Raw genomic sequence first — 23,658 nt, 5'->3', positions numbered from 1 at the left:
GAGCTCAGACACAACTGCTCTCCACCTGTATCAGAGAGGTCCCACGTGCATTACCCCTGCTTCCATTAACGGGTATTTTATTCCTCTGGTGGTCCCAATGAAATCCGTGAGACCTCTTGTGGCACGAGCTGAAACTCCACAGGCATCCCTCAGACATCGCATCAGGGCATCACGGCTCCAGGGTTGTTGCCAACCTATCCAAACACCTCCAGGAAGAGCATCTGGGCAGTACCAGGAGAAGAGATATTTCAGGAATAACTGGAAAGGAATTCTGCTGTGGTTAACGCAGGGGTGAAAGCATCTCAAACCGGGGACGGTGTTTGGATGATCTACTGCTGCGAGCTGCAGGGAAAAGAGACAGAGAGAGGAGACCCAAGGGAGGTTAAAGCCATTGCAGCACAGCAATGGCCTTGGGGAGAGCTGGCATGTGGTATAGGGGAGGTGATGTACAGCAACATAGATGTACTCACAACATGTATGCATACACATGTTTATAGACATGTTAACTTCCAGCTGTACATACACATATCCAAGTGTAATAACGCTATTGAAACAAAATGAGACCATTGCTGGCAATTGCTTCTTTTTCTCTTCATAGGATTCAATTTCATCGAGCTCTGTCTAAATGCCAAGTCATGGTGAAAAGTTAATGATCATTAGCTTCCTTAAAAGTCTCTTGAACTTCTATAAGCATTATTCATCAAGGACTCTTGTCTTTATTTGTCAACATAATGATGCAAAATTAGGATTTTACCTTTATTTGATTTAACTTCCTTTCCCCCAAATTTAAGAACTTTATCTTCCAGTTTTCTTTCTTTCCTCCCTCCTTATTTTTAGTAAATGAAAAAGGACTTAAGAGGATCCCCATCTATTTCACTTGAGTGAATTAATAGCAGAAGGAGTGCCATTCTTAACCTGGCTCATTGCAGATCAGACCTATTCCAGGTGAAGGAAGAAGTGTTAATTTCACTCTGTACCTTTTGTGGAGAAAAAGCCCATTACCTCAGCTGCCCCCACAGGAGGTGTGGACAAAAGCTCCCATCAGATGCACTTTGGTGAAAGGCATCCTGATGCTGGAACACCCGCATTCCCTGCTTCATCTCCTACACTAGGACAGCCCTTCTTCTGCCTTTCTCCTCTTACCATGACTATGGTGTGGGCCTCCCTTGGCACACTGCAGAGTCTGCTCCTTTGCTTCTAGCAATGGCAATGCACACCAGCCCTACATATGAGCACCAATCACCTTGCACCAGGATCATAGATGTGACCACCCATCTGCAGCAGCCAACCACCATCCCATCCATCCATCCATCCATCCATCCATCCATCCATCCATCCATCCATCCATCCATCCATCCAATCTCCACCTTTCCACCACCGATCCCCTTCAGCTTTTATACCACAGGTGACGATGTCAGTAGTGCCTGCCACACCTGATTGGCTGGTGGGTGCTGGGGGGCGTGGTCTCCCTGCTCAACCCCTCTTTAAAGGGGGCAGAATCCCCCGCCTTGGTGGAACTGGTTTTGCCTTTGTTGGTGGCATCCTGCCTGGTCCCCTTCCCTGCTGCCCTGCCAGCAGAGAGCACGCCTGCACATATACCTACTTACATACATTGTGATATCTTGTTTTAATTACATTAGAGCAAATGACTCCTTCCCCTATGGTTTATATCAGTACTTTGGGTTTGTAATTTATCTTGGCACAGTCTAGACTGGAGCCACTTTGAAGCTGTTTCAAACAGGATGAGAACAAACAATTTTTCCAAAGTGGCTGGATTAAGAGAACTGGCAGCCATTCATCTTTAGGGGAAGGCTTGTGGCAGTGCCGTGCCCCTGCTGGAGCCCTGCCAGCCTCCTGCTCCCTGTCCTGCTGGGACACAGAGGTCCTAACCCTGCGGAGGGTGGGAAATCAGAGTTAGCTACTGTGTGCAGGGGAGGGGCTGGCAAAGGGCACCGCCAGGGGGGTCTGTGCAAGGAAAACCTGATTTATTGCTAATTATTTGTGCTTAGTTTATTCCTATGTGTGAGATGAGGTGGTTGTGTAGCAGGAGACGCAACGTCCTGCAGTCTGTCCTGCTGCTGCTCCAGCCCGTGGGGCCATGGTCACCCCATCCACACCCAGAGCACTGCTCCCTCTACCCCTTTTCCTATAAGCCTTATTGGCATCTTTAATGCCAGGAAATCTCTCCTTATTTTCTTCAGATAAAAGTAATCCTGAAAACATCTTTACTAACCTCTATGGTTTCCCCAAGATATTTCTTTCTTTAAAAAATCCCAAACCAAGACCAACTCTTTCATTGACTGGGAAAGTGGTTTTCTTCTGTCTTCAAGCACCCCAAAAGTTGGAGGGCTCATTGTAGAAGCATAGTAAAGGGAATACATCTCCTTGAGCCCTGCACTGAGCTTATACAGACCCCCTTCCATGTGCAGGGTGCGAGTCCTGGGGGTCTTCATGGCCACTTATTCCCCCAGGCCTTGGTCCCCCATCCCTGCCAGGGATGTCTCTTCATCACCTTGGCTGCCATGCTCCCTGGCCGCCCTGCACTGCCACAACTGCAGCTCTGAGCAGCAGCAGAGCTCACATGGAAACACATGTGTTTTCTATATTTTTCTGCCCAAACGCTGGGTTTTAAATATTCCAGCAGCACTGTTTGCTCGGCAAAAGCTGCCAGGGTTTATGACAGATCCCTCCTCCTTAAGGCTTTGAAAGAAGGCTGTAAACATGCTCGCCAGGCTAAAGTGTTGCCTGTAAAGGGGGTTGCTCCCCTCATCATGTGCCTATTGGCTCCAATTAGCACTGGCAGGAGTCAACCGCAAAGAGAAGGCAGAGCTTATCCCTGGGAGTGAATTGATTTATTTACAGCATTTTCAAAGCAAGATGAATATGGATTTTTTTTTTTTTTTTTTCCTTTCCCTTACGAAGCTACCCATTTGCAACAGGGAAAAAAAAAAACAAAACAACCATCCCCTAAATAGCTGGAAGCACAAAGAAGCTGTTTGATTTGCTTGAGATGGAAATTCAGCTTTGTTTAAAGAGGGTGGGATAAGATCACCTGGCATTTTACTGGAGCCTTGACCTGGCCATCACTGGGCTGGGGGACAGGGAACCAGCCATGCCTGGAGCAGGAGACCAGCATCATGGCACTGATCTGGGCTTTTCTGGGATGCCGCCTGGGTACCACTGGATTGCACCTAGGGAGGAGATGGAGGAGATCAGCCCAGCTGCAATTCCAAACCCATGACATCCAACCATCCCATCACAGATTTAGGTACCTTGGGACAGCTATGTTGGGAAGCAGCAGCTCCACTCTCTGCTTTGGGACTTGCTGGAGAAAATGCAGTCTTTGTGGGGCCAGTTTCAGTCACTGGGGAATGGGCATCCTGGGGCAAAACCTGCGGTAACCCCATGAGGAAACAAACCTCCTCATGCAGGAGAGCCAGGGAGCGGGCCAGCCAACGCCTCCCTGTGGGGCTTTGTGCTTCCATGCCAGCATCCTCAGTGGGAAGCAATAGGAGGGTAAAGCTGTGTGCTCAATGGGTCCCATAATACCACATCCAATCATGGCTTCAGGTTCACTTGGGTTCCTCACCCCATCAGCACAACAAGGCACCCACATTCATCCATCAGGTTCCTTTCCATGTCTGCTGCCAGCAACCTGAAGGTCCCTTCTCCAGCAGAGCAGCTGCTTTCCGTCACGGTGCCGTCAGGAAGGAGCCGGGTGAGGAGGTGTTTGTACAGGCAGGAGTTACGGCCATCGCCTGCTACTGACAGCGCTCTGCTCAGCAGCGATAACTCAGTGCTGGAGCTGCCCAGGCAAGGTGGTAGCTGACAACAGGGGGGTTATGGACTCTGAAGGGGACTTTGTTAGTGGTGACCTCAGGGGACCACTGAGGTCCAGGACACACTGGAAGCTTGCTGTGCTCATCACAGGAGGGGAGGCGATGTGGTTGGCAAAGGTGGGAGTACACTGTCCCTGCAGGTCCCTGTGCCATTGCAGCGGGTGGCAGCTTCAGTCCTTACTAGAGCTCTGGGTCCTCTGAGTGTCCCCTGCAGTGCCTCAGCCCTCTGTCTCATGCTTACCAGTGAAGGGAAGGGGTGCAGGGTTGTGGGAAGATGAGACACGATAAAAATCACAACTCTATCGGGTCTGCCCAGGGATAACCTGTGCCTCAGTTTCCCTGCAAAACCTGCTTGTGACATGCTGCCCCAAGGCAGGAAGGCAGCCTGGGCTTGGGCACTGCTCTCAGCTCTTCCTCTCAACATTAAACAGGCGATGCTGAGCCCTGAGCATCCCTAGCACTGAGAGCCAAGGCCCTGCTTTGGGGCTGGGCTCAGCTCAGTAGCTGAATCAGCAAATAATTAGCAGGACCAGAGCCGGGGGATTAGCATCCCTCTCCTCTCCAGCCATCCAACACAGCTTAACCCTTTCATCCATGCGTCTCCAAAGCTTTGGGGTCCCTGGGGGATGCTGTTGTTGGGCTGGTGCCACTGTGGGGGTGGTTTCCTCACACTCCTCTCACCGGAGCAGTGTCCTTGGCACAGTAGCAGCCATGGAGCTGGTGTATGGCTCCAGGCGAGCTGTCAGTCCCGTGCCTGGCGGCTCGTTTGTTCACCTCCGGGCAGCCCGATGACAGCACTTCCCTTTACTACCAGCTGCAAAAACCTGGCAGCTGATTTAGGAGAGCTCCCGGGGCCCAAAATGTAAACCGTTTTTCACCAGGAATGTATAAGCAAGCCATAAAATAAGGGATTTGAGTCTGGTCACATGAGACAAAGCCTCCCATAAAACTGAAGCATTGATCTGTATTTTAGTGAGCAGCTTCGAAACTGCCCGGATGATTGAAGACCTGAGCTTTAACAAACTCTGTAATCTCCCACCATACATCTGAAGTGGCATGTTTGAAGTCTGAGGACGAGTTATTTATATGATTTGTATAATACATGGTGAAAGGACATTAGCCACAGCTCAAGCACCGGTGATGGGTACTGCTGCCAGAGGGACGTAGTCGCTCCATGTCAGTGCTGCCCTGCACGTTGGTACTCATGTGTGATAGATGAGGTGACCCTAAACTGCAGGATCTGGCCATGCTACTGCACAGCAATGCTGTCCTGGCTGCCCTGTGCCGTCTGTAGCTTCTGGTCAGGGACTTGTGGCCATCTCCTGCCTTCCTGGCATGTGTCACCCCCTTCCCACTAGGTCACCCCCTCTCAATGTCTGTCATTCCCTTAATGATGTCTGTCACCCCCTTCCTAGAAACCTGCTCCTCTTATGTGTCATGCTCTTCCAAGCATCTTTACAGCCACCATGGTGGTGTGTGTCACCTCCCTCCCAGCATATGTCACCCCCATCCTGGTGTTTATCACCTCATTCCCAGTGTGTCATCCCTTCCTGACATGCATCACACCTTTCACAGCATATGTCACCCATTTCCAGCGTGTCACCCACTTTCTGGGATGGATCACCCTGCTCCTGGTGTGTGTCTCCCTGCTCATGGAGGAGCAGGGAAGCCATGTGGGGAAGAAACCCACTGCCACCCTTTCATTTCCATGGCCAATAGGAAATTTGTTTGAGAAGTGTATTTTCACTATAAAAAGTGTAAATCTGGGGATAAACAACATTACTTATAAATTCCAATCAAATCCTGGTGAGGCCGGAGGGGTGTCTGGGATATGGGCTGAGAAAGGCCAAGTGCCATTTAAAACCATGACTTGCTTTTCCATGCCTGGGAGATGTTTCCTCTCAGCCCTAACTTCACTTACCTTGGACTTCAAGGGGTTAAGCAAAATATAGTTAGAAGCTGGAAAGTGTCTCGTCCAAACCCAAAACAAAGCAGGACAATTGGGGTCACCTAAAGCGTATCACAACCTTTAGATGAAGCTTCTCAGTAGCTTTACTGCCCCAAAATCTCCATGGTTCCCTATTATATATATATATACGCATTTTGGGGACAGCTGTGAAACCCAAAACTCCAATTTTCCCATTTCCTGCTTGTCTCTCTTGGAACATCAACTAATCACAATAGTTTCCCATGGAGGTTATCATCCAACCAACCAATAACCCCTGGAAAACCCCACAAGCTCCCTACCATGCAAGCCACAGCCAGTGCTGGTGCAGCATTCTGGGTTCAACCCTCCTTTCCCCCTGCAGGCTTCATGGATAGGTGGAAAACAGTGCAACATTCATCCTTCAGAGAGCATTCTGTGTCTCCCAGCACTGGGCTCCCGTGCCCTTGGCAGGACGATGAGAGGTGTGATTACTAAATCCCTTGCCCACTTAAGGCAGGCTCGGAGCTCCAGCCCACAGCGAGGCATATTTGAAATGCTTTGGGCCAGATTCCTGTGCTGTGCAAGCTTTCCAAAGGTGACCCAGGAACACCCCCCCTCCCTAAAACAGCCCCTGGCCATGACACTGAACTCATGCTATTGCGGGGGTCCTTGGGGTGGGCACTGTTACGGCTTTGGGAGCACTGGGATGGGGAGGACACTGGGGACAGGGTCTGCTTTGTCTCATAGAAGCAACCCCGAGCAGAAGAACCAGGGTGGGACATCCAGGGCTTTGGGAAGTACAGCTCCATTTGGGAGCTGTACACCATGGTCCAGGCATGGAGGGGTCTGGGGGAGCCACTATGATCCCTGTGGGGTGCATTGCTCCCATCCAACCAATGCTGCTGGAAAGGAAGCAAGTGAACACTTATAAGAGGGCTTAAGTGTACAAACCTGATAAGGGATTAGGAGGGTTATTTCTCACTCTCTTCCCAGTTACCAGATAGGACAGGACTGGGGCTGCTGGCGAGGGGGCCAAGCTGTGGGGTGGGCTGGGGGCAGAGCCCCCAGTGCTTTCATCAGGGTGGAAACCACATTAAATGTCCAAGGTTTCACCACATGGGGAAATTATTAGGGCAGCTTTTTGGCAGGGGTCAGAGCGTCACTTTAATAGCCCTGGCTTTAATGAGTGAGCGTGTGTGTGTTGTTGATGGCTGTGAAGTTCCCTAAACCAAGGGAAATCACTTTGGTTACCTGCTTCACTTCCATGGACTGGCACAATCAGCATCTGGAAAGGACTGAGCCCACCTCTTCATCTGTCCCGATAACCAAAACTCCTCTCAGTGACTCACTGCTTGACCAGAGTTAAGGATCAAACCTCATCTTGCAGGGAAATAAGACAAATCAGCTTTGAACCCTCCTTACAGCCAGCTATGGGGCAGGTTTTACACCAAACCTGCCAGAGTTCTCCGACTGTGTGAAAAATCAACTTTTGTTCAAAAAAGATACATTTTAAAAGCTTTAAATGTACCACTTAAAAAGGTGTGTGTGTGTGTGTAAATAATTCTAAGTCAGTCCCAGGAGCTTTGCTTGCCTGACTCACGATTAGGGGTTTTATATTATATATATCTATATATATCACATCAGAAAATACTGTAAAACCCACTTTCAAAGCCTCAGAGGACCTCGGCCTCCTCCGAGTATTCAAAAGCATCAATTACATGAACGTTACGGGCAGGATAGTTTGTGTGAACCCTGTTAAAAAGTCAACCTGAGACCTGTGCCTCTCAATCCCCTCGCTGCCCCCAGGGCTGGAACTGATTTCTACCTGGGCTTTGGCATTAGGAAATGTTTCACTTGAAAAAATGTTGAAAAGCATTAAAAGCAGCCCGTATGCACTTATTATTGAGAAAATCCCACACAGATGGGCTGCATTGAACCCCCAGCAATTATTTTCTGCCTTTCTCGTGAGCTAATGAGATGATCAGAAGTCCCCGGCGGCCTTCTTTTGCCTGCAGACCTGTGCATCAGCCTCCTCCTCTGCAGCGTGGGGCTGGCACGAGCCCCTTTGCCAGCCATGGTGCTCCACTGAGAAAGCAGCAAAGGAAAACTCTTGGGTTTTATGGCTTTTTTAGTTCTGAACGCGTTTTGCTGTACCTGCACATCAAGGACCCACAGGCTGTCCTATGGCAAACCCATGGATGAACAGGGGTAGCCAAAAGGAGAAAACAATCATTTTACCCCATATTAAATTGGGTTTGACATTATGCTGCCAATAGGGACCCTTTTGCCTCTATTGCTGAGCATGGGATGCGGGTGTTAAGCTGGGTCAGGGCACAGCATTGTCTCCCATCACTCCCCCCAGCATTTCCCCACAGCTCTAGCAGCAATGGGGAGCCCTGTTCAGGCCAGACTACCCGTTGTTTACATCCCCCGGTGCCTCTGTGCCGCTGGGAGCCCTGCACGCAGCCGGGCGGGATGCACACTCACCCCTCTGGCATGAGCAGAGCAGAAGGTGGCTGAGCTCTGCGCCCTTATCAGCACCAGAGCCCTCATTACTGTCCAGTCTAATACTGCAGGCTTGGCCTGTACCTTACGGGCCTGATTCCCTTAGACAGAAGCTGTTATTGTCCAGATGAGGGGTTTGAAGTCTTGCAAACACAAACCTATCCTCAAAGGGAATTTCTTTCGCTGACACTTCCCGAGACAAAGAAACAATTCCTGCCTGTGCTTTCTGCAGATGGATCTGGCCTTTTTGCCTCTCCTCCTCTGGATATTTGCAGGGCTGCCTGCTTCTGCTTTCAGTAAGGAAGGGACTGGGGTGACCACCTCAGTGTGGGGCAGGAGGGGAGACCCCACTGCATCCCATTTTACCACTGTGCTGGGATCTGTTTTACCAACACTATTCACACAGGTCTGGGCTGGATGGGGGTCTGGGCAGTTGCTTGCCAGCCCTTTCCCAAAATCTCCATTTATAACTGGGAAACAGCTGGATCATTCCTTAGTGCCCATTGCTTTCCTCCAGCTCAATATGAGGCTCCTGCTCCAGCTGGGCTTGGCCAAGCAAAGCAGCAATGGGAAATCCCATGGCCTTTCTGCACTGTAAGCTCATCATATTGTACCTTGTTAATGGTGCACGAGGCAAGAGCCAGCTCCCCGCTCACCGAGCCCAGAGCAAGGCTCCTGCTGCCCACACTAGGATAAGAGCAGGCTCTTGTTCACCAGTGGAAACAGCATCTTGAAGAAGTAATCTGATCAGATGCAACTAGTTATTATAGTGGACTCGGTGACTTTAATGAGCTCCTGCACAGACTGGATTACCGCGGTCACTCATCCATAGTTCATTAGGGCTTCAGAAAGGGGATCCACGAGCACTCATGAAATACGACCTCCTAATCTCACCTAAAGCAGGAGAAGCCTGGCTATAAAGAAAACACCTTTTAAAGAGCCCACAGAGTGAATAAATCTCCCTCGTGCTAAAAGGCAACGAAAGCGGACCTGTGAGGGGAGGGGATCTGCTCATGGGATGCGTTTTCCGTGTGCGCAGTTAAAAGAGTCCTCGCTTGGCTGGAGGAGCAGAGGTCCTTCTGGTTCTCATTGATCCAAAATATCTGTCTAATGGTTTTCTTGGGGTTCCTGGGGAAAAGGAATGAATGCTGGTTGAGTGGAGGTGGGCAGTTCTGCTGTCCCCCTGGACTGCAGTGGGCAGAGAGCCAGAGGAGAAAAGTCTGCCCATCCTGGAGGGATGCCCAGTTTGTGTGTCCCAAATGCAAGGCTGGAAACATCATTTACGGGCAAGCTGGTACCCATGCCCCTGAGCCTATCCCCAGCTGATCCCTTTCCCAGGAAGAAGGGCAGGTTTGGCATCACCCCAGGTATCTGCTCACAAGGACAGATCACCAGGGTAAGGATGCTCCTCTGAGCATGGCACATCACCTGGTACCACTGTGGTAACATCCCTATGAATGGAGGAGAAAACAGAGCTCCAGAGAACATGGGGACAGGGATCCCATTTGCACAATGTGAAAACCATTAACTGGGAAACCCACCTCACTCCATGGGCAAAGGAGGTTGGCATGGCAGCAGCGATGCCGGTATGGAGGGATGCAGAACTTCACAAGCAGGATACTCAAAAAGAAAACCCGAGAAGATTCCTTGCCCACTACAAACCACCCCAGCCCTTATCAGGGAGAGCATTCAGCAAGCGATTAACTGAAGACTTCATTAATACTGCTGCAGCTGGGACGGCTCAGGGGCTTAACCTGAAGCATGTGCTCCACTGGCTGAGGGTCTTAATGCACTTAGTGAACATCTGGATACAGCCCGCCCCTTCCAGACCTTTCTTCTCTCCACGGGCAATCAGGTTATCTGGAGGGGAAGGAAGCCTGAAAGCTGACTCTGTCCTTCAGGGCCGCTCTCATTCCTCAGCAGCCCTGGGGGACGATTTGGCAGACAGGAGCATCACAAGGAATGTCCTGTGATGGACAGCTCTTAACAGGACACCTCTGCATGTACCCCTCTGCAGAGTGACCACGGATTCAGACCCCAGCCCATCCTCAGCAGCCTCTTGGCGTGGAGCAGTGATGCTGAGGTTGAAGGATGCTGCTTCCCCTCCAGACACCTCCGCGCAGGCACGGGTACCTCTGGACACGCAGGCTCTGCAGACTCCAAGCACCGAGAAATGTTTGACAGAGCAGCGTACATATTCCAAACACTGTTTGATTCATGTTTTAAAGTCCCACTTGCAAGCATACTTCCCCAGCTCAGGCATCAATCACTGCAAATATGTTCTTGTAAACAAAGCAATACAGACTGACTGTCTCTTCCACCCCTTACCATGTGCAGGTCACTGGGCAGCACCCTGAGGAGAGGCACTTCCCAGTACATCTGAGCCTCCCTGGAAGATACTAGCACAGGTAGCTAGGAATAAGCAGCAGGAAACCCCTCACTGGTGGCACAGTACCACCTAAGGGCATGTATCCCAAAGACAGATGAATCCCTCATCGCTGTGCTGAGGATGACTTGCTCCTGCTGCACAGCTAGAAGAAGGTTACCCTTGGATGGAAGGGTGTCCATCCTTGAGGTGACCAGGCGTCCCACTGGATCCTCATCTCCATCACTCCATGTCCCCCCAAACACACATCCCTGCCAGAACAGTCAGGGATGACGGATGCCATAGTCAGGACAGAGCATTTCCCAGCACCCAGAGGTCCTGCATGCAGCTGCACACTTAGAAGGGCAACAAGAGCAGATGCTTGATTGCATTTTGTGTTTTAACCCTGAATGTCTCATTATCACACCTAATACCTACAAAAGAACCCCCTCCTCAGCACTGGGGACCTGCTGCATGTGGTATGGGCATGGGCAGGTCATGGTTGACTGCTCCCCATCATCACTACACTGTCACCACTGATGATACCCTGCCTGTGCTGCCTGAAGGAACATCGGGTTGTGCTAGGACAAGGCTGTACATGCTTCCACTACCATGAACATCCCAGACCCTACAAGCCCCAGCCCTTGTCACCATATAGGGCACACACAGCTATGGGGCCACCCCTGCTGCCAGCCAGGCACCCCAAGAGACCTTACAGGAGCAGTGAGACACGATGGGGATGGTGACAGAAATGGCTGCTCCAGACTCATGGGTTATGGAGACTTTCTGAAGCAAACTTCCTTTCCTTGTGACGCTCCAGCACAGCGCAGGATCCTGCTGATGGGCAGCTCTCGTGCTCCTCATCCCTCTGTTTAGGAAAATTAAATAGGAAAGAAACCAGCAGCAGCGCTTTCCTCCCACTGCACAAGATGGATCAGCGCTTGCCACTGCAGGAAAACTGTCCCACTGTGATCCAACCCAGTGCTTTGTCCTGAAATGCTCCACTACAGCGAAATAAATGACTCCTCTGGAGCAGGGTGACACATTCCAGCCCCAGACAGTGACACTGACAGATGCAATCATCCTGCGAGGTTTAATGGGAACATGGCACTGGCAATAGGAAATTTATGAGGAATTTGGGAGAGGAAAAGGAAAACCAACAGCGTTTGCTGGTGTGGGAGGGAGGAAGGTCCCGATGGGGCAGTATTGTGGGTGACTTGGTGGCAGAGGCCTGGCTGCAGGGAGGGAACAGCACCATAGTGGGACTAAAAAGGAGTCCTGGCTCTGTCACCCATGAACAAGTGATCAAGAGGTGACATTGTGGCCATCTGCATGGGAAATGATCATCCCTGTGGTCCCAGCATGACTCCCATCCTGCTGCTGAGCACACAGAGCTGCTTTTCCAGAGCAGCAGCATTGCATCCCTGGGTTTGAGCATGCTAAAGTGCTCTCAGGTCAATGCCACGAATCCATGGCACCGAACACATCCAGCAATTGGTGGATGGGGCTTGGAGCAACCTGCTCTAGTGGAAGGAGTCCCTGCCTGTGACAGGGGGCTGGAACTGGATGAGCTTTAAGGTCCCTTCCAACCCAAACCAGTCTGGGATTTTAAGTGGCTCAGGTTCATACAGCCGGGGCTGAGCACCAGCCTGCTCACTGCACAAGCTCCCCATTCCAGCTGGAGCACTAAGGCAATGGACTGTTTGGACACATACTCCAGGTTTTCCTCCCCAGCTCTTGCCCTGCATCCCTGTCAGCAGGACGGAGAGGCTCTATCAGTCTACATCTTGCCTGAGCCAGCCCGGCACCAGCCCTGATGGCCTGAGATATCAGCAAGTGGCTCAGCCACAGAGCTCCAGGGGGACAATTAGAGAGGAGACAGCTCCTGCTGCACCCAGCTGCCTTCCCAGGGCTGGGGGCCTGCCGGGATGCTCAGGGGGCTGCACTGTGCTGGGGTATTTCCCCATAGAGGGGCAAGGAAGGCAGCCCTGCCACAGGTCCTGTGTCTTACAAGGCACCACTGCGAGGGCAGGAGAGGGGGAAAAAATGCCTCAGTGCTGCAGGGAGATTTACAGGGCTTGTTATCAGCACAGGAAGAGCCAGAGCTTAGGGGCAAACGGGAGATGCTTTGCCTATTGCGGTATTTTTTCCTACCGTGCTCTGGCCCCGTGTGAAGTCAGGCAGCACGCTCAGCTCCACTTCTTGCTTGCCAGCAAGCTTCATGTGAGCCCTTTCGCTTCATGCCTCTGCTCACTGAGCCCAGAGCAACTCTGTGCTTTAGAAGAAGCAGTTTAAGTGCGGTGCCCATAAGTGCAGCAGAGCCACTGGCGTGGCCACACGTTAAAGCCCAGCTTGCTCAGATCTCCACATCCAAAACATTTGGGTCTCAGCAGCTGCTTTTAACTGGGAATGTGGTTTGTAACCACAGCCAGGACCAAGAGAAGGGTGGTTACAGGGATTCTGTGAGTCTTCCCAGTCCCACTGCCCACCTGCATCTCACACCAGCATCACCACGTTACCCATGGGTCAGAACCTGGGGTTTATATCCATGAGATCTCCAGGATGTGGGCAGCTTGGGAATGGAAGTTTTATTCCTGGTGAGAAGGGATGCTCCCTGAGGGTCATGCTTTGTGCTCATTTAAACCCCCTGCAAATACATGGGGGAGCACAAGGTGATAGGGATACAGGAGGTACATTCACTCGCTATGGATGTGTCTGAGAGAGGGGGAAAAACCACTTCCTCATCCCATATATTAAACAATAACATCCACGTGAAGGAAAGCGAGGTCTGAGTGAGTGAAATGCGCCCACAAATGCCTTTATCAGGCAGAATCAGAGAAAGATCAGCTGCGGCGCGGGAAGCGAGCGCGCTGCTCACAGGAGACCCAGCCCATCTAGGGTTTCGGCTCTGGTTAATGACACTGCAAATTAAGCCTGTCATCTTTAGACATGACATTTCTTGCCGGTTTGGCTCAAGAAAACCACCACCACCCCCTCAAATGGTGGTTTCACAGCAGCATGGCCCCTTCCCTCCCTGTCCTGTCCTGAGGAAAACCATGGCAAGGAGCAGTGCGCATCCAGAAGGATTCCAGTTCCCCTTATAAAGGCAGGTTCATGTAAATCCATAAGTAATAACAATTTTTACCTGATTTCACAGATGTTGAGCTGATCAGCCTGGGAGGGTCTCACTGAGCCTGCATAATGGGGGCAGCTGCATGTCAAAAATCCATTGCAGAAGACCCTGGGATAGAAATAATTGTCCTTAAATCACAGCCTGATGATGCCACTAGCAGAAAAAGCAGCACCATATATATAGACACAGCATATAAGTACACAACATATATATGCTCAATATATATATACACACAACATATATGTTGTGCATATATATACAATATATACTATATATAAAATATAAATAAATAAATAAATATATATATAAAAAAACATGTGATGATTGCTGGTGTGTATATCACTGGCCGAGGAATTACTGAGATTTTTCCTTCTGTATTTTAGGGTAACATGGAGCCAATGAAAAATAAAAGGGCTTTATGAAGCTCTTGATGCTGCGTTGGGGAAGAGTTTTTGCTTGTCATAGGGTGAGTGTCCTCATCTCCAATGGGATGGGCTCTTTTGAGAGCCCATAGGAGCACTGGGGACACTCAGAGCAGGGATGAACACTGCTCCAAAATCTCTCCCTGCCAGAACACACCTTTACAAACCTTCATCCACTTGGAAAATACACCATGCTGAAGTTGGAGATGCTTCACTGTCTTAGACAACCAGGATTTGTCCTGCAAAACATCCCTGGAGTTGCTCCATCACCAGCACTGCAGGCAGGTTTTGCATATTTCTAAGGGACTTCTTGGATTTATGGTGTAAAACAACCCCTTTTTGTCCAAACGAGATGCTTCCTGCAGAAATGGCTGGTTTGGGTTGGGTGCTTTTTACTTTGATGGCTTCTCAAAGGGCAGAACATGCTCGCACGAAGTTGCTCCAAATGTTTCCAAGCAAAGTCTTAGAGAAAACTGGAGTTTCACTTAAGCGTGTTTTAATGGGGACGGCTTGTTTTTCCTTCATGTTCACTGCTCTGCTTGGGAAACAGGGAGCCAAGAGCAGAAATGTCTTCAGCTCAAAGCAAACTATTTTGTTTCAGTTTGAGGACTGGGGTGGGATCGGCATTTTTATGGGAGAAATGTGTTTTTCCTTCCAAAAAGCTCCGTTTTAAAAGTTTTCTACACCAGAGGATGTTAGGAGGAGTTGCGTATTGATGTATGATAAATAAAGTCATTATTCTCTGCGGGTCTGGATTCACATTTCACAGCACATCCATATCCCATGACTCCCTGAAAGCCAGCTCCATGGCCCACACTGACAATACGACACCCCATGCATTTGAGCCTTTTCCCCCTCAAACATCCCCCTCACCATTCTATGCCCATGGGTCCCCCAGAGGCAGTGGTACCAATGCACTGGGTGCTGGATCCCAGCTTGGGATAGGGGAAACCCAGCCCTTGGGAGGCAAATTTCCATCCTGAACCCAAACTAGAGGCTGTTAGAATGATGGGAGCAAGACTGGGGCAGCTTTTATAAATAATAATAATAATTTCAAGAAAAAGTTGTTTTCTTGCCCCAAACCACCCATACTTGGATACAAGGCCAGGGGAGGGAAGGCACAGAGGGTGTCCCCAGCACAACATGGGGCTGGCAGCTCTACAATGCATTTGGGATGGTGTATTTTGGGAGCACATTCCAGTGCTGGGATGGCAGCTCCAGCAGAGCCCAGCCACCCTCCCAGGCTACACTGTGTTCCCCATATAACACCTCCACACAACACTAGCTTCCATGGGCTGTGCTTATAAAAGCTGGTGTGGCTGGATACAGCCCATGGCCAGCAGCAGCTTTGTGTGAGATGTTGTTTTTAATGAAAGAATCAGATTTCCAGGATTCCCCCTTTATCTCCCTGTTTGGTTGGGTTGTTTTTTTTTTTGGTGGGGGCATAAAGCAAAACCCAAGGAAATAACAGAAATAACTGACCCAAAACTTGCATTCCAAAAATGAGGCTATTTGCAGCCCCAGTCTGATCCCAGGCTGCCCTCTTGCTTCTGCCACCTTCCACTTATAAAAGCACAAAAAAAGCACTAAAATGGTTTAAAACCTCCAGCCCCCAAATAATTTGCAGTTGCAGACCCCAAAAAAATCTTAACAGATGGCTGTTAATTTTAAAACCCACCTCAAGCTGCAAAGAACAAACCCAACCTTGATAAAACCATCTTGCAACTCTCTATAACCTGATGGCCAATCCAGTGGCTGCATGAACCTCTTGGGATGCAGCGAGGAGAACCTAAGGAATACCAGCCCGTGGGAACAGAGTAGCTCCTGCACCCAGGAGGAGAGAAGTCTTGGGATTTTGGAGAGCTGGGGATAACAGCTGGTGTTAGCACCATTAATTGTCCTCATTCTCCTACCCTAGAAGTGCTGGGAAGGCAGAGCCGGACACAGCACAAGGCACTGTGCAATGAGAAGTGAAGCTGCCTCCAAAAACTTACAGACAAAGTGAATAAAAACCGCCAGGTAGATCCACAGGGAGAGGAGGGCAGGAAGTATGGATACTGGGACATGGTCACACCATAGGGAAGGATGCTGCTCTCTGGCTGCTCCCCAGGGCCAGCACTCCGCATTGAGCCGGCAGCACAGTGGAGCCTTATTAGAGCATCCCCAAAGAGTTTGGTGGCCTGGACCACCATCACCAGCTTTCTCCCATGGCAAAGCCAATTACCTGCAATGCACACATCACTGTGTAAGACACAAGGAGCCAGGTCAGTCCCTATGCCAAGAGGGGGACAAAGACACATCTCACCTCACAACCCACCTCTCCTTTTCCCACTGGCACATCGAGATGACCTGAGCCTGCACCCACGAAGGGGAAGTTGGAAGCATTGGTCCCAGACCTACCCCATCCAGAGCCAGCAGTTTGTCTCCAGCTATGCCCCAAACCAGATGCTTTAGACAACGCCAGGAACTGCCTTAATAAGCGCTTATGCAATCCTTCTCACGCGGAGGAAATGTCTTTCCCAATCCCCAGCCATTAGCAGTTGGCTGATGCCCTGGAGCGGGACATTTTAGAGCCCTTGTAAATTTGCTTCAGGAGTGGAAAGTGGACGGAGCAGGGGAAGGTGCTGGTTTTTGTCAGGGAGCTCTTCTCTGCTTCTCCCCATGCATGGAGAGCTGCCACCATGGGTCAGTACTTAAACCACAAGTCAAGGCATCAGGGAATGACGGTCCAATGGCAGGGAATCTCCTGCCCCCCAGCCACAGGGCTTTGGGGGGGGGGGATCAGTGCTGGTCTCAGCAGGGAATCTGAGTGGGGAAAGAAGAGGCTTTAGGGCAGAAGCATCACTCCTGCATCAGTGCAATAAAGATGTCAACTGGGGCTCTCCATACACATGCATCACCTACGCTGCCAGTCAGAGCTCACAGACTCATTTCTTCCATCATCTTCAATTATGTGTCCATGATGGGTATCATAGATACTCCCTTCATGGCAGGTACAGCCTCCTTCTGCTTAGCCTCCTTCTGCTCATTTCTATGGCAATCAGATGAGGGAGCAGCACTGTTTCAAACAGGGCACCCCCACCAGCTTGGAGCAACGGTTCTAGGGCTGGTTCCAGGGGTGAGGCTGCTGTTCCTTCCCTTTGCCTATTGCTTGCATCCAAACCTAATTGCACATTGACATAGGCTGTCTTTGGGGAGCCCCGCTCTGCTCCACCAGCACAATGAGCCCTTGTTGATCCAGCCCCAGCAGTTTTGCAGGTTAATTTATGGCCGCCACACCCCATTAGCGGCAATAAACGTGGAGCCCGGTTTTGCCCCAATTATGAGTTACGGTTTTTCAAATAAATACATTTTTTCCTATAAACCAGCGCTCTGTTTAGTTTGAATGTTCCTCACAGGCACATCCATCTACATAAAATACACAGGAGAGGAAGCCGAGCTGTGACTTTGCTCTGATGACATAAAAACTCTGGTAAACACAGTGTCATTTGCAGCACCAGCAAAGAGAGAGCACCAAAAATAACCAGTGAGTGCCTGGCGCATCCCTGCATGAAAAAATTAATGCTTTCTTTCCATAAAGCTTTGTTTCCTTTTTGATTTATCCAGGCAGGGCAATGGCTGTTTGGCCATAAATAGGTTGTATTTCTTGAGAGGCAATGGTTGCAATCATCCGTTGTGTTGCCGGAGGGGCGGCACGGAAGGTGTATGTACAGTGATGCTGTGGATTGATGGGGAGAATAGGAGCATCAGGGCTCAGCACACCATGAGTACCCATCCACCCCAATTCCTTCTGTTTCTTTGGAAGGGCTTTAACAGCCTGGACACCACGGGGCGTTGCTTGTGTGATGTTGTAGGATCAAGGACCAGTGATGTACTCTGGGGGGACCCAGGTGGGATTTCCCCTGCATCCCAAAGGTCCTCGTGCTCTGACAAGACTTACACTGGCACAAGACACATGTGGCAAGACATCCAGGAGGAGGGATGTCCTGAATGGGCTTTTACAGCTCTGATGCTCATAGCCCAGCCTTGGCCATGACCCTAGGGCTGGGCTCATTGACGATCCAACTGACCTGATATCCCTTCTGCATGTTCTCTCCCTCCTCACATCACCACAGTGAAAATAATCTCCCCTGAGCAGCCCCATGCGTGATGCTGACCCCACAGACCTCCCATCAAAGCAGACTGCTCATGCCTCAGTTTCCCAAGGCTTTTTGCAACCATTCCCCCAGGCATCCGGGATCAGAACTGTTAGGAAGGTGCTGAGTGATTATTATTGCATTATTTCGGGCGAGTGCTATAAATACCCAGGGGCACCTTTAGACACAACCCAGCTGCCCGGGGGAGCTGGCTTAGCTTCTGCTGTTGGAGGGGGGGATCGCAGGGTATAGAGGTACCTCTGAGCATAACCTGTTGGGGTACCCAATGGGGTACCATGGGGTGTTGGGACTGGGACCTTCCTGGCTGTACCCTGTGGTGGAGCCTGCGGAGGGGGGATGCGGGTGCAGGAAGGTGCCGGGATGCTGCAGGGAAGACAAGGAGAATATTTTACGGGGCTGCAATGTAAACAGAGCTGGAGCAGAGCCCCTTTTTATGAAGTCCCTGTCCTGCCAGGGCATCTGCCAAGGCACTGATTTACGCTCCTATTTAGATAAGGGAGCCGGGGAGGGAGGGAGCAGAGCTGGCGTCAAAGTCACAGGACACCCTGGGCTGCCGGGCACTGATAAGGAGGTAGCTGAGGGGCCGGGGCCAAAACCATGGCCCCATCCCAGGGCAGGGGATGGATGTGGATCCATCCTACTGGGATTGGGGTGCAGGAGGGTGCAGAGACCCGGGATAGCCTCACCCCCCAACATGTGGCACTGACACCCCCGTCACCATCATCAAGGGTCAGGAAATCTTTCCCTGGGAAGGATTTGAAGGAAAACAGGTGGAGAGAAACGTGGTTCCTCCCGCCCCACCAGCCATAAATCCCCTAATCCGAACCGCTTGGCGTTCCTCCCCCCTGCACAAGTAGGGAGAAGTGAAATTAAAGGAACTCACCAAAAGTTGGAGAAGTGCTAAATTTGGACGCCACGACCAAGGCAGCCTGGTTTGATTTAGAAGGTGCCAGCGTGAAAAGGGCTCTGGTTTTATTATTTTATTAAAACACGAAAGATTAGAATGATTTTCCAAGGGAAAATCAAGCCGTGGGTCCCACTATTTGCTCAGCTGAGCACTTCCAAGCTGTTCAGGGTCCAGGGACCTTGAAGGGTGGTGAATAAAGCAAGATAATGCCCGGGCTTGGGCTGTGCTTACCTGGCTCAAAGGCTGGAGGTGGCTCTGGTGCACAGCTCGAGGCGATGGCTCCAAACTGGACGTGGCTGTGCAATGCAGGGCTATGGGGAGGGAAGGGCTGTTTTTGGGGTGAGGGGGGTGTTTTGCAGGAATAGGGTTGGGTGGCACAGACACCAGCCTGGTGGTTCGGTGGATCAGGGCTTATACAAGGATGAGAAGAGGTTCAGAGAAGAGCTTGGGTAGCTGATGAGAGGCAGCAAGGCGCTGCAGGTGATGCTCTGCTTATACGGGGGGGCAGGTGAGGGATGAAGGAGGACCTCTGAACGGTCCCTTAGATAGGCAGTGGTCCCCACCAGCTTTAAGCTGGGCTCAGGGATCCCACCCAACCATGGGTGTTTTGGAGGCAATCAGGGACACAACACCCTGCCCAAGGCCTGACTCTAACAAGAGTAATCACTAGCAAATGTTTGCAGGGCGCTTGTTTAAAGGGGGTGGGAAGGGGGGGGTGGGCTTTGCAGCAGCTAAGAACAAAGCAGGGGGGAGCAAGGTTGGGCTGATCCATTATGGCCGCTTCCCCCCCCCCCCCCCCCAAGGCCCCTGGCTGCCGGAGACCCCCTTGCACCCTGCCCCGGCCCCCCCCGGCCTCCTGCCTTTGCAGCTCGCCTTGTAACAGCTAACGATGGAAAATCCGAGGCATTTAAGTGGCTCCCGAATCCGCCCGGGAACCGTGATTGAGAGAAGTCAAATAAAATTTGTCATCTTTAAAATGCAGGAGGACGTTAATGGTGTGTTAGCCCGGATGATTAATACAAGCGCCTGCAAACAACCCTCCAACGTTTCCACCCTCTGCTGCAAGATGAATCGCTGCAAAGCGCCGTTAATCGCTAACATACCTCGGGCCCGAAGCCCCTTCCTGCCCCGCCACGCTGTGATCGCCACCGCCGTGCCCAGTGTCCGCACTGGGAGTAATGGGAGTGAGAGCAGGGGTCGTTCCCAATGTCAACTGACAGAGCGGGGTCTGGGAGGCATCACCTCAGGGATCTGCATCCCATGGGTGCAGAGGCGAGTGGGATGTGCTGCCCATTGCAGGGCCCCACGCTGGGTTTGGGGCAGCATGAAGTACAAGACCCCAGCCCCGATGGGACCCCCTCCATCCCTTTGGTGGCCAGGCTGGGACAGGGGATCACAAGGCAGGGCCCCTGTGCTCTGTTGTAAGTGCATTTGTGTGTGTGGACAGTATAATCTCTATATATTTATGTATGCATGTGCAGTGTCTGTGCATGGCTGTATAGTATACGTGTGTGTTTATATGCCGTACATCCAACATGTGTGTGAGCATGCACAGCATGTGTGTGCATGTAATATAAGTATGATGACATTGTGTGTGTACCGTATGTGTGCTGCTGGTGGGTGTACGTAACATATACGGGTGCAGTTAAGTGCATGTGTGCAATCTATTTGTGGTGTGTGTGTGTACAGCACAGACAGGAGTACAGTGTGGGCTCATGTCTATGTTTATGGGATGTGCAGGCAACATCCAGTGAGTCTGAGTAACATATGTGTGTGCTCTAAATGCATACGTGTGCTGTACACGCGTGTAGTGTGCATCTCTGTGCAGCACAGCATCCGCATGCACACAGGGCATGCATGGGCAATGTACCCCACGTGGAAGGAACACCCCCTGCCCTCACCCTGCCATGCCCAGCCCGTGGTCTCCCCAGTGCCTTCTCCTGCCCCTCTCCTCCATCACCCATGAGGCTGCTCATGCCCGGCTCGGGGTGCTCCGAGCCCGCCGCACTGCCCGAGAACCGTGCCCTGGGAACGGGGAAGCGGAAGGGATGGAAGCGCGAGGGAGCGGGAATTGGGGTCCCCCCTCGGGTCGCTCCTCTCCCCCTTCTCCTTGCAAGCAGGGAGCAAGCGGGGGGGAAGAGCGAACAGCGGAGGTGTGAGCCCAAATAAACCGACTCGACAGAGCGGCGCACGCCCCCTTCGCCGCCCGCTCCCCCCGGGGCCCCCGAGCATCCTCCCCTGCCCATTGGCTCCGCGGCGGGGGGGGGACCCGGCCCTATATAACGTCTGGGAGGCCTCAGGAGGGGTTAATAGGGGAAAAAAAAAAGGAAAAAACCCACCCCAAAGAACCCAAAACCCCAAACCTCGTCCGCCTCAGCCCAAACCCCAAAGCTACCACCACCATCACCGCAGCCCCTCGCCGGAGCCGCCTCCCCGCTGCCCGCCCGGTGGGGAGCCCTTCCCGGCTATGGTGCGCTGCTGAGCGCGGCCCCCGGGGCCAGCGGGGCGGACCATGAACCTGGTAGGGGGCTACCAGCACCACCACCACCACCACCACCCCATGCTGCACGACCCCTTCCTCCTCGGGCCGGCGGCGCGGTGCCACCAGGAGCGAGCCTATTTCCCCGGCTGGGTGCTGAGCCCGGCCGAGGTGACCCCCGAGCTCCCGGGCCAGAGCCCGAGTTACGGCGCCGCCGAGTACGGCCCCGCCGGCCCGGGGCGGCTGGAGGCTCTCAGCGGTCGCCTGGGCCGGAGGAAAGGGGTCGGGGGACCCAAGAAAGAGCGGCGGAGGACGGAGAGCATCAACAGCGCCTTCGCCGAGCTCCGAGAGTGCATCCCCAACGTGCCCGCAGACACCAAACTATCCAAGATCAAGACCTTGCGCCTGGCCACCAGCTACATCGCCTACCTGATGGAGGTGCTGGCTAAGGACAGCCAGCCCGGGGACACCGAGGGCTTCAAAGCCGAGCTCAAGAAGGCCGACGGCAGGGAGAACAAGAGGAAAAGGGAGACGGTAAGAAGCGAGTCGGGACCCCGCTGCCCGGGGCTGGGAGCGGGCAAGGAAAGCCACGGGGCTGCGGGAAAAACGCCCTTCCCGGTCCCGCTGGAGCCCTTCTTTTTCCCATCTTAAAACCAAACACCCGCAGGAGGGAAAGCCCATCCCGGCTCCCGGCCGCTTTTCCCGAGGGATGAACCCCCGGTCCCTCCGTCCCCTCTCCCGGCCGCTTTCCAGGGAGGAGCGGGCGCATTCTGGGGCAAGGGCGGCCGCTTTTCCCCCGCCGCAGCGGGCGGGGTGCAGGGATGGGAACTCCAAAAACCTCCTGTTTTATCCTCGGGCTGGTAGGAACCGCGGGCTCGGCTGCAGCCCCGAGGCGGGCACCAGGTGCCCGGGCCCCCGCTCCCTCTGACCGCTCCTCTCTCCCCCTTCTCCCCGTCTCCTCTCCCGCAGCAGCCCGAGGTCTACTCGCAGCCTTTGGGCCACGGCGAGAAGAAGCTGAAGGGCCGGACGGGCTGGCCCCAGCAGGTCTGGGCCCTGGAACTGAACCCCTGAGGGCTTTCCCACGACGGCGCTCCCCGCTCGCCCCTCCATGTGCAATGCCGGAGAGAGCCCGGCCCGGCCCCCGGAGCCAGCCCGGGCCCTGTTGCCCCCGCCGAGGCCGATGCTCCGCGGGATACAAGCGACGGGCGCCCTGCGGGGCCGGATCCTGCCTGTCCCGTCGGCACCGGGGGCCGGCCGGGTTATTCCCTCCCTCGCCCCTTCCCCTGTTTGCAGTAATCGTTGCTCCTTCCCGCTGCCAGCACGATCGGCGGCTCCTGCCCCCCCTGGCCGGGCTGAAGCGGTTTAGTTCGTTTGCTGTTGTAAATACGAGCCCCCAAACCCTGTCCCCGTCCGCTGCCTGACCGACGTGTGGCTGCGGTGAAACTACCTAGAGGTGCATTTGGGAACACTCCTGTGCCGGGTTTTCTACCTCAGATCTGCATGACCACTTCCCGAGGGACCGAGCGCGCCGCACCACGTATTTAAAACGGAATAATTAACAAAACCATGAAATAAAATACAAACTCTATGCAAACAGCCTCGGCTCCGACCCCTGCGCCATCCCCGCCTGCTCAGATCCCGCTCTTTGCCGGGATAACGGATACTGAGGGATTAAGGACTCCCCTGAAATCAGTACCTTGCTATGGAGCCGATCCATGCGAGGGAATTCCCTCCCGTAGGATCCTTTGAGAGTTGTTCATGCCGTGCTTGCTCACCCCAGGAGTTGGTGGGCTCTGTGAAGGGTACCCGCTCTTCATTCCTGAGCACAAAACTGCCACTGCCTTACAACCCCTTTTCCTCCTCACCCTGGAGACCTGCTAAAGGGACCGGACTTGTATTTGGCATGGGGAAGGATGGCAGGATC

The 23,658-nt window shown here is 52.5% G+C and overlaps 1 protein-coding gene and 1 long non-coding RNA gene across 6 annotated transcripts; one reads left to right on the top strand and one right to left on the bottom strand.

The window, feature by feature from the left end:
* Positions 1-8,149: 8,149 nt before the first annotated feature.
* On the bottom strand, positions 8,150-20,568 carry LOC134159238 (uncharacterized). Of its 4 annotated transcripts, none has more exons than XR_009963084.1 (6): positions 20,359-20,568; positions 19,487-19,566; positions 18,586-18,711; positions 13,782-13,877; positions 11,353-11,504; positions 8,150-9,399 (listed from the first exon to the last, which is right to left on the bottom strand). It is a non-coding gene; the product is annotated as an uncharacterized LOC134159238 (long non-coding RNA). The 4 variants fall into 4 exon arrangements; XR_009963082.1 differs by lacking the exon at positions 11,353-11,504 and having other exon boundaries at positions 8,150-9,165; positions 9,262-9,399; XR_009963081.1 differs by lacking the exon at positions 11,353-11,504.
* Positions 20,569-21,347: 779 nt separating this feature from the next.
* Positions 21,348-23,328, top strand: HAND1 (heart and neural crest derivatives expressed 1). 2 transcript variants are annotated; one of them, XM_062609968.1, is made up of 2 exons: positions 21,348-22,268; positions 22,707-23,328. In XM_062609968.1, the coding sequence occupies exons 1-2, from the start codon at positions 21,768-21,770 to the stop codon at positions 22,803-22,805; spliced, it is 600 nt and encodes a 199-aa protein (XP_062465952.1). In that variant the 5' UTR covers positions 21,348-21,767; the 3' UTR covers positions 22,806-23,328. The 2 variants fall into 2 exon arrangements, with proteins under 2 accessions (XP_062465952.1, XP_062465951.1); XM_062609967.1 differs by having other exon boundaries at positions 21,356-22,268; positions 22,704-23,328.
* The last annotated feature ends 330 nt before the right edge of the window (positions 23,329-23,658 follow it).

The sequence above is a fragment of the Pezoporus occidentalis genome, unplaced genomic scaffold, assembly GCF_034315485.1.
Source record: "Pezoporus occidentalis ecotype Australia unplaced genomic scaffold, CSIRO_AGI_Poc_V1 ctg142, whole genome shotgun sequence".
NCBI lineage: Eukaryota > Metazoa > Chordata > Aves > Psittaciformes > Psittacidae > Pezoporus > Pezoporus occidentalis.
Note: the sequence above shows the minus strand (reverse complement) of the source record. Positions and strands in the feature narration are given on the sequence as shown.